This window comes from Pogoniulus pusillus, chromosome 17, assembly GCF_015220805.1.
Source record: "Pogoniulus pusillus isolate bPogPus1 chromosome 17, bPogPus1.pri, whole genome shotgun sequence".
Lineage (NCBI taxonomy): Eukaryota > Metazoa > Chordata > Aves > Piciformes > Lybiidae > Pogoniulus > Pogoniulus pusillus.
The window spans coordinates 22,768,920-22,782,757 of NC_087280.1; the positions used below are offsets into that span (position 1 = coordinate 22,768,920).

A 13,838-nucleotide genomic window follows, 5' to 3' on the forward strand; every position below is an offset into this window, starting at 1 on the left:
CCAGGGGTGGGGACTCCACCACCTCCCTGGGTAGGCTCTTCCTAGGCATAACCCACTCTATTTCCCTCCTAATCCACAAGCACAGCCTTCTGTGCTTTCTGCTTTCACCCCATCCTCTTCCTCTGGGTCATTCCCACCATCCCCAATATCCACTCAACAACACCATCCCAACCCCAAAGCAGCACCTTATTCCCATCCCTGTCTAGTGGAGCCCTGGTTTCTCTAACCTTCCTTAGCATCACAGAATGGTTTAGGTTGGAAGGGACCTCAAAGCTCATCCAGTTCCAAAACCCCACCATAGGCAGGGACACCTCTCACTAGAATAGATCACTCAAGGCCTCATTCAACCTGGTCCTGAACACCTCCCTGGGCAACCTGTGCCAGTGTCTCACCACCCTCACTGCAAACAACTTCTTCCTAACATCCAGTTTCAATCTCCCCTCTGCCACTTCAAACCCATTCCTCCTCATCCTGTCATTACAAGACCTTGTCAATAGTCCCTTCCCAGCCTTCCTGTAGCCCCCTTCAGATCCTGGAAGGCCACTCCAAGGTCTCCTGGAAGCCTTCTCTTCTCCAGGCTGCACAGCCCCAACTCTCTCAGCCTGTCCTCACAGCAGAGCTGCTGCAGCCCTCTCAGCATCATGGTGGCCTTTCCTGGACTCACTCCAACAGTTCCATGTCCTTCTTGTGTTGGGGGGCCCAGAGCTTCATACACTTCTTTCACACAACCCCAGGGTGTGCTGGATGTTGTTTAGCGCTGGGTTATGTTTTTGTGCCTGTTGGCTGCTGGCATTGGGTTGATTGTACTTGCACAGAGCCCTCTCTCTCTTGCTACAATGACTGGCTGAGCTTGGAGCCCATCTTTAGCAAGAGATGAAAGCTCACTAAGGGTGGATGCTTCTCTGAATGCTCAGCTCTCTGCTAGCTGTGACAAACATGTACCTAGAGGTGACAATTCTCTTTCCATCCTTCCAGAAACCACTACCGCTGCCGGGCAGCTACAGGAGAAGGCACGAGAGGAAAGTTCTACTACACACTCACCTTCAGCATCAAGTTCCCTCACAAGGATGATGTCTGCTACCTGGCTTACCATTACCCCTACACCTACTCTACAATGATGGTAATACTCATATGTGCATTTAAATGAGCTATGGGGCCTGCCAGGTCAGAGCTGCTTGGGTACACTTAGGTGCTGAGCTAGCCAGAGGGATGTTTTCCCAGGCAGGTAGCAGTCATGGTGCTGTTACTCCCTTGTTTGCAACTGCAGCCTCTGCCAGCTCTGAGGCCTAGAATGCTGTAGGAGAAGAGGTCTTCAAGAAAAGACTGGATAAGGCACTTAGTGCCATGGTCTAGTTGACTGGATAGGGCTGGGTGCTAGGTTGGACTGGATGATCTTGGAGGTTTCTTCCAACCTGGTTGATTCTATGATTCTAAGAGGAACTCCTGCATGCAGCAAGATGAAGTACAAACCATTAAGTGTTTATGCCAGTCACAAGACAAACCAAAGATGTCTCTATCTGCTTAGAGATGTAGGATTATAGAATCATAGAATCACAGAATGGTTTAGGTTGGAAGGGACCACAAAGATCATCCAGTTCCAACCTCCTGCCATAGGCAGGGACACCTCCCACTAGAAGAGGTCACTCAAGGCTTCATCCAACCTGGCCTTGAACACCTCCAGGGAGGGAGCAGCCACAACCTCCCTGGGCAGCCTGTGCCAGTGTCTCACCACCCTCACTGCAAACAACTTCTTCCTAACATTCAGTTTCAATCTCCCTTCTGCCACTTCAAACCCATTCCTCCTCATCCTGTCATTACAAGACCTTGTCAATAGACCCTCCTCAGCCCTCCTGTAGTCCTCTTCAGATACTGGAAGGCCACTCCAAGGTCTCCTTCAAGCCTTCTCTTCAGGCTGCACAGCCCCAACTCTCTCAGCCTGTCCTCACAGCAGAGCTGCTGCAGCCCTCTCAGCATCTTGGTGGCCTTCTCTGGACTGCCTCAAATACTTCCATGTCCTGCTTGTGCTGGGGGCTCCAGAACTGCACCCAGGACTGCAGGTGGGGTCTGAGGAGAGCAGAGCCAAGGGGCAGAATCCCCTCCCTTGCCATGTGCCCACACTGCTCTTGCTGCAGCCCAGCACAGGGTTGTGTCCGGGCTGCACTCACACTGCAGGCTCAAGGATCATCCAAGATATTTGCATAGGGCTTCAAGTATGACACAGGACCTCTGGGAGATTCAAATAGTGCTAGAGCAGGACCTTCTAATGCTGTATGGCTTCGATGACACCAGACACATTGCTTAGGAAACTGATTCCCACCTGCCAAGGCAATGAATTAATTCTTATTGACCTCATTAATGGTTATCAATATGTGCAGGGTGAGTGCCAGAAGGCTGGAGCCAGGCTCTGTTGTGTGATGCCCAGTGACAGGACAAGGGGCACTGGGTGGAAGTTGCGGCACAGGAGGTTCCATGTGAACCTGAGGAGGAAATTTTTCCCTTAAGGGTGACAGAGCCTCAAAGCCAGGGAGTGTGCTCCAGTCGTGGGTCTGACTTTCAGCCTTGAAGGCAGATGTATGCTGTGGGCTGCAGAAGGAAAGAAAAATGCAGTGCTGAAAAGTTGTGTGGACTTCTTCAGCACTATACTTTATTGCTGAAATGCAGTGCCTCATCATTATTTCACTGCTATTGATCTCTGTCTTCTGGCACAAAGCAAGACAGACTTGGAGAGTTTGTATGCTCTGGGAATTCCTGAACATCTCACCTGCTCCTGAATGAATAGAATAGAGATGAAAAAGATGTTATTCCTGGTCTCACAGGGCCAGGTCTGGAAGTATTTGCAATGTCTTTTCAAATATAAAGGTTATGGAAGTTCAAAGGAATTCTGATCCAGGAAAAGTTCCAGCACCTCAACATCTCTCCTGAATTGAGTGGCCCAGAACTGGACACAGCACTCAAGGTGTGGCCTGAGCAGTGCTGAGCACAGGGGCACAAGAACCTCCCTTGTGCTGCTGAGCCAGCCCAGGATGCCATTGGCTCTGCTGCCCACCTGGGCACTGCTGCCTCCTCTTCAGCTCCTCTCTTCCAGCACCCCCAGCTCCCTCTCTGCCTGGCTACTCTCAGCCACTATGTCCCCAGCCTGTAGTGCTGCTTGGGGTTGTTGTGGCCAAAGTGTAGAACCCTGCACTTGGCCTTGTTCAGTCTCATCCCATTGGCCTCTGCCCACCCATCCAGCCTGGCCAGTTCCCTCTGCAGGTCTCTCCTACCCTCCAACAGATCCACACCTGCTCCTATCACTTGATAGGAGAGAGAAGAGACTGAAGGGTGGTTGTGGCCAGGAGGAGGTTGCTCTCTTCTCTCAGGTGGCCAGCTCCAGAACAAGAGGACACAGCCTCAGGCTGCGCCAGGGGAAATTTCGGCTCGAGGTGAGGAGAAAGTTCTTCACTGAGAGAGTCATTAGGCACTGGAATGGGCTGCCTGGGGAGGTGGTGGAGTCGTCGTCCCTGGGGCAGTTCAAGGCAAGGTTGGATGTGGCACTTGGTGCCATGGTCTAGCCTTGGGCACTGTGGTAAAGGGTTGGACTTGATGATCTGTGAGGTCTCTTCCAACCTTGGTGATACTGTGATACTGTGATACTGTGATTCCCACCTCACTCCAACTTCCTTTCAGGGAACTATGGAGAGCAATGAGATCTCCCTTCTGCCTCCTCTTCTCCCAACTAAACAATTCCATTTCCCTTAGCTGGTCCTCTTAAGACCTCTTCTCCAAGCCCTTCACCAGCTTCATTGTCATGTTGTCATGCCCAGCTCTTTAGTCAAGGCAAAATTATTGCCTCTAATAATTCTGAAGGCCTTATTTGATTTCAAATTGAAGATTTCAAGGTCTTGTAATGACAGGATGAGGAGGAATGGGTTTGAAGTGGCAGAGGGGAGATTGAAAGTGGATGTTAGGAAGAAGTTGTTTGCAGTGAGGGTGGTGAGACACTGGCACAGGTTACCCAGGGAGGTTGTGGAGCACAGAAGCACCCAATGTGATCTCTGATCACATTGGGTGCTTCTGTGCTCCACAACCTCCCTGGAGGTGTTCAAGGATGAAGCCTTGAGCAACCTGTTCTAGTGGGAGATGTCCCTGCCTATGGCAGGGGATTGGAACTGGCTGATTCTTGAGGTCCCTTCCAACCTAAACCATTCTAAATGTCCAGTGTTGCAATTTGCTCATTTCCACATTGAATTTCCACAGTAAATAAACTAAATCAAGTTTGTGAACCAGTAGATTTCATTTTAAAAGCATTTGTCCAGTGCTGAAGTAGGTTGGTTTTTACATATCAGTCATAAATTAAAAGTGATTAGAAACCCAAGGGCTCAATTAACTACAGGGTGCTTTGGGGAAGAAGATAAACTCCCATGTGGAGTTAGTCATTTGGAACTGGTTTGAAATATCATATATATTTAATAGTTACAGGCATATTTATTGGAAATACACATTGCAGCCTCCTCTTTGAACTGGCTGCACTCTGCAGTTCATTACTTTCTGTCCATTAGTGATTACATTTATTTTATGAGCAGCCATACATCTGGTTTTACATCCCAGTGTTAATTGTTTGGATATCTAACTGGAAATCTCTGTGGCCAGCCCTCCCCAATTAAGTTTTGCTGGGTACCAGGAACATAAGTAAATGATGATATTGGATCCTCTCTATTTATGTGAGATCATTAGATGTGGCTAATAATTGAATTTACTTTACTGAGCAGTATGTTAATTGTTTTATGACAGAGATGGCTGTAAAGCTCAGTTCTGTGCTTGCCTTCCAATGGGTACTGGGAAAACAGCCTGAGAGCTGGCAAGCTCCAGGGTGTGAGAAGCAGGGTTAAGAGTAGCTCTGAAGAAAGAGGCTTGGGGGTGTTGATGGATGAGAAGCTCCCCAGGAGCCAGCAGTGCTCTCATGCATCCCAGGAGGCAGCTGTGTGCTGGGCTGCAGCCAGAGGAGTATGGGCAGCAGGGAGAGAGGGGATTCTGCCCCTTGGCTCTGCTCTGCTGAGGTCTCACCTCCAATCTTGTGTCCAGTTGTGGCATAAGGATGCAGAGCTGCTTGAGTGAGTTCAGAGGAGGCCACAAAGATGAACCAAGGCCTGCAGCAGCTCTGCTGTGAGCACAGGCTGAGGGAGCTGGGGGAGTGCAGCTTGGAGAAGGGAAGACTCCAGGGGGACCTTAGAGCTGCCTGCCAACAGTTCTTCTATGCCAATGAGATAAACATCTAGGAACTGGCCAGGTGAAATCATGGAATCTGAATGGTTTGGCTTGGAAGTGATCTTTCAAGCTCCCTAGGAGAGAAATGCAAGGAAATGAGCAGGGAACATCTCCAGCTAGATCCTGCTAGGGGCATACAACCGTGTGCAGCTTCAGTGAACTGGGAGCTGTTCTGAATGCCTTGTGCATATCTGTGAGATGGGAGAAAGTGGTGATATTACCTTGCAGAAGAGAGAGAGGCTGCAAAATTAGCAAGAGCTGAGGTTAGTGCCAACAATATCACACAGGTAGTGAAATGAAATCAGCTTCCACAGACCATGAGCCCCTTTGTAAACCTGCTTCCTTATTTTTTGTCAGTCCCATCTCGATATGCTGGAACAAAGCAGGAACCCCAAGAAGGTTTACTGGAGGCAGCAGACACTCTGCCAGACACTGGGAGGAAATGGATGCCCACTGCTCACAATCACTGCCATGCCAGAATCTAAAACAGGAGAAGACTTGGAACAGTTCTGTAAGTAACCAAAAGGAGCATTAAAAAAAGACACTGCTGAGCTGTGGTCATGTCAGCAGTGGCAACTACAACCTGGTTTATGCAGGTGTTGGTTTTCTTGCTTTTGGCAATCTAAATAGGGGGACCAGTCAGCTACAATGCTCAGTTGAAATCACAGGTTTGCAGAGAGCTTAGAGCTGACACCACTCAGTGCTTCATTTGTTTCTTTAGTGATCTGAATAAAAGCTGCTGAGGGGCCTGGAACACAGACCCTACGAGGAGAGGCTGAGGGAGCTGGGGTTGTTTAGCCTGGAGAAGAGGAAGCTCAGGGGGGATCTCATTGCTGTCTACAACTACCTGAAGGGAGGCTGTAGCCAGGTGGGGTTGGGCTCTGCTGCCAGGCAGCCAGCACCAGAAGAAGGGGACACAGCCTCAAGCTGTGCCAGGGGAGGTCTAGACTGGATGTTGTTAGGAAGAAATTGTTGTCAGAGAGAGTGATTGGCATTGGAATAGGCTGCCCAGGGAGGTGGTGGAGTGGCCATGCCTGGAGGTGTTGAAGCCAAGGCTGGCTGGGGCACTTAGTGCCATGGTCTGGTTGGTTGGCCAGGGCTGGGTGCTAGGTTGGACTGGCTGAGCTTGGAGCTCTCTTCCAACCTGCTTGGTTCTATGATTCTGTGAATTACAAAGCCCTCGATCGAACATCTCCCCACAGCAAGAAGCTGTGTTCAAATAACCCACAAAAAAGGTGTGTTTCATCATAGTGTGATGGTTTGGGAGTTACTCACCCACCCCCACCTAAGAAAGTCACCCAGACTAGACTCAGCCATCTGGAAGTTAAAGAATGAAGCTATGTTTACAGCTTAGCACAATATACAGGCATATATATACAGTTATATACCAGAAACACAATGGCCCTCCCAGAAACAGTCTTCAGGAGAGCTCCTGACCCAGTCCCCCCTTGCCCCTCACTCTTTCCCTCCCTTCAGAGATAAAGCAGATCAACCCACATATATCTGACGTGGTAAATGCAGAGATCTGAGGTGAGATGTCAAAAAAAGATGACAAGGAAGTTAGAGGAGAAAGGGTTAGATCAGACTAGAGTTAAGGCAGAGGCAGCCACAGAGACCAGACCACCAGAAAGAAGGCACAGCCAGAAGTGAGAGCTTAGAAGTGTGTGGGAAGTGAATGTCTTATCTCTATTTTGCCTATTTGTGTTTCTCAGCAGAAGAATGGCTGATATAGAGTACATGTTGGTGTTTTTTTTCTTTCTTCTCACAGCTAAGGATTTAATTTCCTTCAGTAAAATATTTCAATTAGCCTCAAACCAGCAGACATAGGAGAACAAAAAAATGCAGCTTTAAAATCTCTATTGCAAATCACCATTCTTGCTTTCTGACCAGCTCTACACCATGCCCAGGTCTGCAGTTGCCAGTGATCACAGAATCACAGAATGTTTTAGGTTGGAAGGGATCTCAAAGCTCAGGCAGTTCCAAACCCCAGCCATAGGCAGAGACACCTCCCACTAGAACGGGTTGCTCAAGGCTTCATCCAACCTGGCCTTGAACATCTCCAGAGAGGGAGTAGCCACAACTTCCCTGGGCACCCTGTGCCAGTGTCTCACCACCCTTACTGGAAAGGACTTGTTCTTGACATTGGGATTAAACAAATCTGGGAGAAAATCTCACCAGTCCTACACCAGTGGGATTAGAGCAGGGAAAGGTTAACAGTCGTAGAATCAGTCAGGGTTAGAAAGAACCACGAGGATCAGCCAGTTTCAACCTTCCTGCTATAGGCAGGGACACCTCACACTACATCAGGCTGTATAGAGCCTCATCCAGCCTGACCTTAAACACCTCCAGGGATGAGGCTTCCACCACCTCCCTGGACAACCCCTGCCAGCCTCTCACCACCCTCATGCTAAACAACTTCTTCCTAACCTCCAGTCTGAATCTCCCATTTCCAGCTTTGTTCCATTCCCCCCAGTCCTGTCACTACCTGACAGCCTAAAAACTCCCTCCCCAGCTTTCTTGTAGTCCCCTTCAGATACTGAAATGTTCTCATCTTTGGCACCAGAGACATCATTATTGTGCCAGGTGTGGTACAGCATGGAAGAAAGGATGGAGCACTGCATTCTCAGAGTGCAGCAGAATGCACTTTGGAGTGTTAAAAGAGAGCCTGAAAGGCTTTCAAAGGTTGTTAACCTGTCTGTGAAGCCAAGGCTTAGCTTCCTTATTTGGCACAGAGCTGCTGAAAGATTCATAAAGGATCTCAGCACAGTTTGGACAGATACTTGTTTTGAATGCTCTAGGCTGGTGTAATATGCAGCTTTGGGGTGCAGATGTGTTTTCTACAGAATGAAATAGTCTCTAGTTTGTGATATTACATGAATTCAGCATGAGCCTGGAGTGTTGACCCAGCCATGTGCCACCAAACAACTCCTCCTCTGAAGCTTTGCAATGCAGTAAGGTTAAGAACTGTATCAGGCCACATTGTGGCCAGCAGGACAAGGAAGTCATTCTGCCCCTGTGCTCAGCACTGCTCAGGTCACACCTTGAGTGATGTGTGCAGTTCTGGGCTCCTCAATTCAAGAGAGATGTTGAGGTACTGGAAAGTATCCAGAGGAGGGCAACAAAGCTGGTGAGGGGCCTGGAGCACAGCCCTGTGAGGAGAGGCTGAGGGAGCTGTGGGTGTGCAGCCTGTAGAAGAGGAGGCTCAGGGCAGAGCTCATTGCTGCCTGCAGCTGCCAGCAGGGAGGCTGTAGCCAGGTGGGGTTGGTCTCTTCTGCCAGGCAGCCAGCAACAGAACAAGGGGACACAGCCTCAAGTTGTGCCAAGGGAGGTTCAGGCTGGATCACAGGATGATAGGATGTTAGGGGTTGGGAGGGAGCCAAGGAGAAATGGGATGACTGGATGTTAGGAGGAAGTTGTTGTCAGAGTGATTGGCATTGGAATGGGCTGCCCAGGGAGGTGGTGGAGTGGCCGTGGCTGGAGGTGTTGAAGCCAAGCCTGGCTGATTGGCCAGGGCTGGGTGCTAGGTTGGACTGGATGAGCTTGGAGGTCTCCTCCAACCTGCTTGATTCTATGATTCTAAAACTTCCTAGACCTATCCACAAACCAGCAGAACTCAGTCCAAACAGAACATGTAGAGAACCCAACTGCTGAACTGAAATAGAGTTTGAGGGAAAGGCAGTGTCAAGGCAAAGCAACACAGCTTCAAGTTTCTGAGACTGTAGAAGTAGGTGATGAAAATATTTGTTGTTCTCTCAAGCAGAAGAACAGCAAGACAGCAGCACACCATGTTTTGTGCTGGGGGGATGCCTCTGGGCCAATCTGAATAATCACTTGTGTGCCTATTTTGTTTAAGCAGCTTGGATAATTATGGCTTTTGGGGAGACAGCCTAATTTGTGCTGCTTTGTGTGGCTTTGATCAGCATTTACTTCTCAGTTTCCTCGTGTTGTATGACATGCCATCCTCTCTGTGATGTGATTTGGCTGCTGGAAGGACCTATTATCAACCCATTCCATGCTAAAAAGATAACTCAAAAGTAAAACCTTGGAGGAAACATGATTGATAAAGAAGCACTGGGTGAGTTAGGAGCATTGGGAGGACAGTGTGAACAGCTCAGGAGGACTGCAGTGGGAAGGAGTTATTGTAGCAGTGGAGGTGCTGATAGAGTGGGAGAGGCCCAGAGACAATGAGGGCATGGCATCCTCTCTGTCAGCTCTGCTTTCTTTTCCTTGCTCAACTCTTTCAGATCAGTCTTGTCTGGCTTTTGATTAATGTGGGCCTAAGATGGTTAAATTTGTCTGAGTTAAATTTATGAAGGTGCACCTTGCTAATAGGAAGCACAAGGCGTGCACACTCCCAGCCACTGCACAGCCACCAGCTGCTGGGGGAAAGAAAAATGGGCTGCTGCTTGCCTTCATTATTCCTTGTTTATGTCAGCCTTCACTGTGCACCTTAGGCTTCTTTCTTCTTCCTGTCTCCCCTTCATGTGTGGGTGATGTCCTGAATAATTTTTATTAAAGGGACCTGGGGGTGCTGGTAGAGAGGAGCTGAACAGGAGCCAGCAGTGTACCCAGGTGGGCAGCAGAGCCAATGGCATCCTGGGCTGGCTCAGGAGCAGTGTGGGCAGCAGGACAAGGGAGGTTCTTGTGCCCCTGTGCTCAGCACTGCTCAGGCCACCCCTGGAGTGCTGTGTCCAGTTCTGGGCTCCTCAATTCAAGAGAGATGTCGAGGTGCTGGAAGATGTTGAGAGAAGGGCAGCAAGGCTGTGGAGGGGCCTGGAGCACAGCCCTGTGAGGAGAGGCTGAGGGAGCTGGGGGGGTGCAGCCTGCAGCAGAGGAGATATTCAAGAGCTGCCTGGCTGTGTTCCTGTGTGATCTGCTCTAGGTGATGCTGCTCTGGCAGGAGGGTTGGACTGGATGAGCTTTGGAGGTCTCTTCCAGCCCCTGACGTTCTCTGATGGTGTGACTCTGTGTGCTGTCCTCCTCTGAGCTGTCATTTTGCATTTGCTGGGTTTAATCCCCCACTCTGTTGACGTTAGCAACATATCGGTGTCCTCCGCGTTCCTAACTAGCAGGCAATCTTATCATCGCCTGGGTACATGTGTTTAGATCTTTTTACTCACACTTCTCTGAAGAGTTAATCTGTCCATTTGTTCTGCCACTTAGAGCAGTATCCTGCAGCTTTTGCAAGGTCTAGTCAGCTGTCTGCCAGGAAGTTGAGACAGGCACAGGCAGCACATTTGCCGGCCTAACACCATGAGCAAAGGCTTTGCAAACCCTTCCCAAGCAGACGTGTGCAGCTAATGCCGCCTTCACAGAGCTCTGTGTGGCAAGCTCAAGCAAACTGGAGCTCTGCAAGCACCTACTAGCTTGGCTGAGCAGACTGCTGGCCCCAGGACCTGGAGCTCTATCACAGAATTAACCAGGTTGGAAAAGACCTCTAGGATCATCAAGTTCAACCTAGCACCTAACCCTTCTAACTAACTAAGCCATGGCACTAAGTGCCCCAGCCAGGCTTGGCTTCAACACCTCCAGGCACAGCCACTCCACCACCTCCCTGGCCAGCCCATTCCAATGCCAATCACTCTCTCTGACAACAACTTCCTCCTCACATCCAGCCTAGACCTGTCCTGGCACAACTTGAAACTGTGTCCCCTTGTTCTGTTGCTGGCTGCCTGGCAGCAGAGCCCAACCCCACCTGGCCACAGCCTCCCTGAAAGGCAGCTGCAGACAGCAATGAGCCATGATCTAGCATTGAGCCTTGTGGTGAAGGGTTGGACTTGCTGATCTATGAGGTCTCTTCCAACCCTGATGGTACTGTGTTGTGTGCTACTGTGCATTACCCCATGTCCTGTCAGTACACAACCTTGAATCTCCCCTTTTCCAGTTTGAACCCATTACTCCTTGTCCTGTCAGTTCAAGACCTTGAATCCCCCTCTCTTCCAGTTTGAACCCATTACTCCTTGTCCTGTCAGTACATGACCTTGAATCCCCCTCTCTTCCAGTTTGAACCCATTACCCCTTGTCCTGTCAGTACAAGACCTTGAATCCCCCTCTCTTCCAGTTTGAACCCATTACTCCTTGTCCTGTCAGTACAAGACCTTGAATCCCCCTCTCTTCCAGTTTGAACCCATTACTCCTTGTCCTGTCAGTACAAGACCTTGTAAATAATCCCTCCCTAGCCTTCTTGTAGGCCTACTTCAGGTACTGAAAGGCCACTACAAGGGCTTCTCGAAGCCTTCAATGTCTCTAAGGTGGTACAGCTGCTCAGCATCAGCACTGCTGCCTTCTCAGCTGAAAGACACAAACATTGCATGTGAGCATCTGCCCTGGGGGTTAATCCCATGGGGGTTAATCCATCATCCAGTTAATCTCAGCCTGCTGAGAGCAGCAGCACTGCAGGGTGGGGTGGGACACTGTGTTTATGGTATCACAAAGCAATTACCAAGCTCTCTTCATGGCTGGTTGTGCTGTTGTGACTCCCATTAGTAATGCTGATTGTGTTAGGAGTGTTTCCTCCCAGCCAACGCACCTGATGAGTGCCTTTTGTTTTCAGCAGCGTGTAGTAGCATTGTGTGGCTGTGTTGAGAGGCTTCAAGTTAAAGCTAAATGTCCCAGGTAATTAGCAGCAGTGGCGAGGGAAATTAAGCAAAATAAGGCAGTAGCAAAGAGATCTACACCTGTAATAGCTGTCACTTGGAGCTGCTTTTCTGTCATCACATCTCCTCTTTATGCAAGGTTAGGGAATGCATTATGAACATTATCATAAAGAGCTAATGACACCTGCTTATCTTCAGTGCAGATTGTGGGGGAGTTGACAAGCATTTTCTAGGTGAGTCTGAGCACGATTCTAAAGATGGAAAGAGTAACATTTTGGGGGTAGGTATGGCAGGATGCTCCTACCCTTTGAATCTGCAGATGCTCCTAGAAGGAGGGAGAAAGCAAGACCAATGAAGTGTGTTTACTTGGACTCATCTTAAGCCTATAGAATCAGGAGGGGAAACGTTCTAGCATCTCTCATTTTGCTTGTGGAAGCTGTTTAGGTTGTTGGTTTGCAACTTTGATCTTGCCTCAGAAGGAAACAAGCCCTCTGCCTTTAACTATAACTTGCAGCAAAGAGCAATCCCAGAGTAAAGAACAGCAGAGGATGTAAACTGCAGAGGCCACTTAGGCAGGACACTGGGAAATGATGATCATGTGGAAAATGTACACAGTTTAATTAAGCACATTGATTAAATCAATATGATTCAAACAGCTTAGTTCTCCAATCAGCTTAATCTCATTAAATGTAATTCAGGCCTCGATAATTGATTAATAATGCATTATAGTTTATGAATTATTGACTTCAAGTTGTAATAACTGCCTGGTAACCAGTGTTGCATGTCAATTATGAAAGGTTCAAGCTCCCTCCTCTTGCATACCTTTCCCAAAGCTGAAGTTGGCAGGGATCAAATTAGATCATAGAATCATATGATCCTGGTGGTCCTTTCCAACCATAGCCATTCATAGTGCTTAGCTGTTGTGCTGAGGGATTTGGTTTAGTCAAGGACTTGCCAGTGTGAAACTAATGATTGGACTCAATGAGCTTGAAGGGCTTTGCCAATCTAAGAGATTCTGTGATTCTGCTCCCTGCATGGGAACCAGTGTTGCATGCCAATTATGAAAGGTTCAAGCTCCCTCCTCTTGCATACCTTTCCCAAAGCTGGAGTTGGCAGGGATCTAATTAGATCATAGAATCAGTCAGAGTTGGAAGGGACCACAAAGATCATCCAGTTCCAACCCTCCTGCCATGAGCAGGGATGTCTCACACTAGATCAGGCTGTTTAGAGCCTCATCCAGCCTGGCCTATCAGCACCTTATTGGAGTCAGTTCACCCCAAAGGAGAATGCAGTCTTTAAAGGAAGCTCTCATCTGATGATGTTGAAACTGAGAGGTAGAATGTCCTGCTTTGATTGGTAATGATCTATCAAGCAGCCAGCAGAACTGCCTGGAGCAATCCAGCTGGAATGCTAACCTGGCATTGTGCTGCTTGCAAACAGCTGACAACAACGAGTGCATCTGTTGTTGTAGCACCACTGCTTCTATACTGCCTCCAGAACATGTGCACAGGGTATAGCTGATGCTGCCGTACTCTTGGGTCATGTTTCCATGCCAAATGTTCCACATATTTGCCTGGGTATCTTGAGTGGCTACAGCAGAAAGGACCAGTAGGCTCTTAGAATGGCATCTCTATATTGCAAGTGCCAGCCAAGAAGAAAGAAACATTGCTGCTGTGGATGAAAACCTGAGGAGAGACCCAGGAACTGGAGAAAGCCTCTGGTTCTCAGATGCTTCCCTGTTATCCTGCATTTCCACTCAGTGGGAACACAGGGAGATGTCCCAGATTGTTTCATTTCTGCCTATCTAGGTACTCAATGTGGTCCAAATTGCAGAAAGCACCCACCAGCATTATACTGCCTTAAAACATTTCAGTCAAAGAACCTGTCCTGCTTTTTCCTTTCATCCTTTCTCTGTCTCTGCTCCTTATTTGTTGTTACAGTTAAAACTGAACAGATTTTAGCATGCATCAAAATTGCAGAGATGGTGATTGAGCAAAC

At 48.7% G+C, this 13,838-nt stretch overlaps 1 protein-coding gene across 1 annotated transcript in view; it reads left to right on the forward strand.

Annotated features, from left to right (window-relative positions):
- Positions 1-13,838, forward strand: part of AGBL1 (AGBL carboxypeptidase 1) — a 387,722-nt gene that overhangs the window by 117,408 nt on the left and 256,476 nt on the right. The window contains exons 17-18 of the mRNA XM_064157083.1: positions 976-1,120; positions 5,602-5,755. Of these exons, the coding sequence (XP_064013153.1) occupies positions 976-1,120; positions 5,602-5,755 (299 nt within the window). The remainder of the gene's footprint in view (positions 1-975; positions 1,121-5,601; positions 5,756-13,838) is intronic.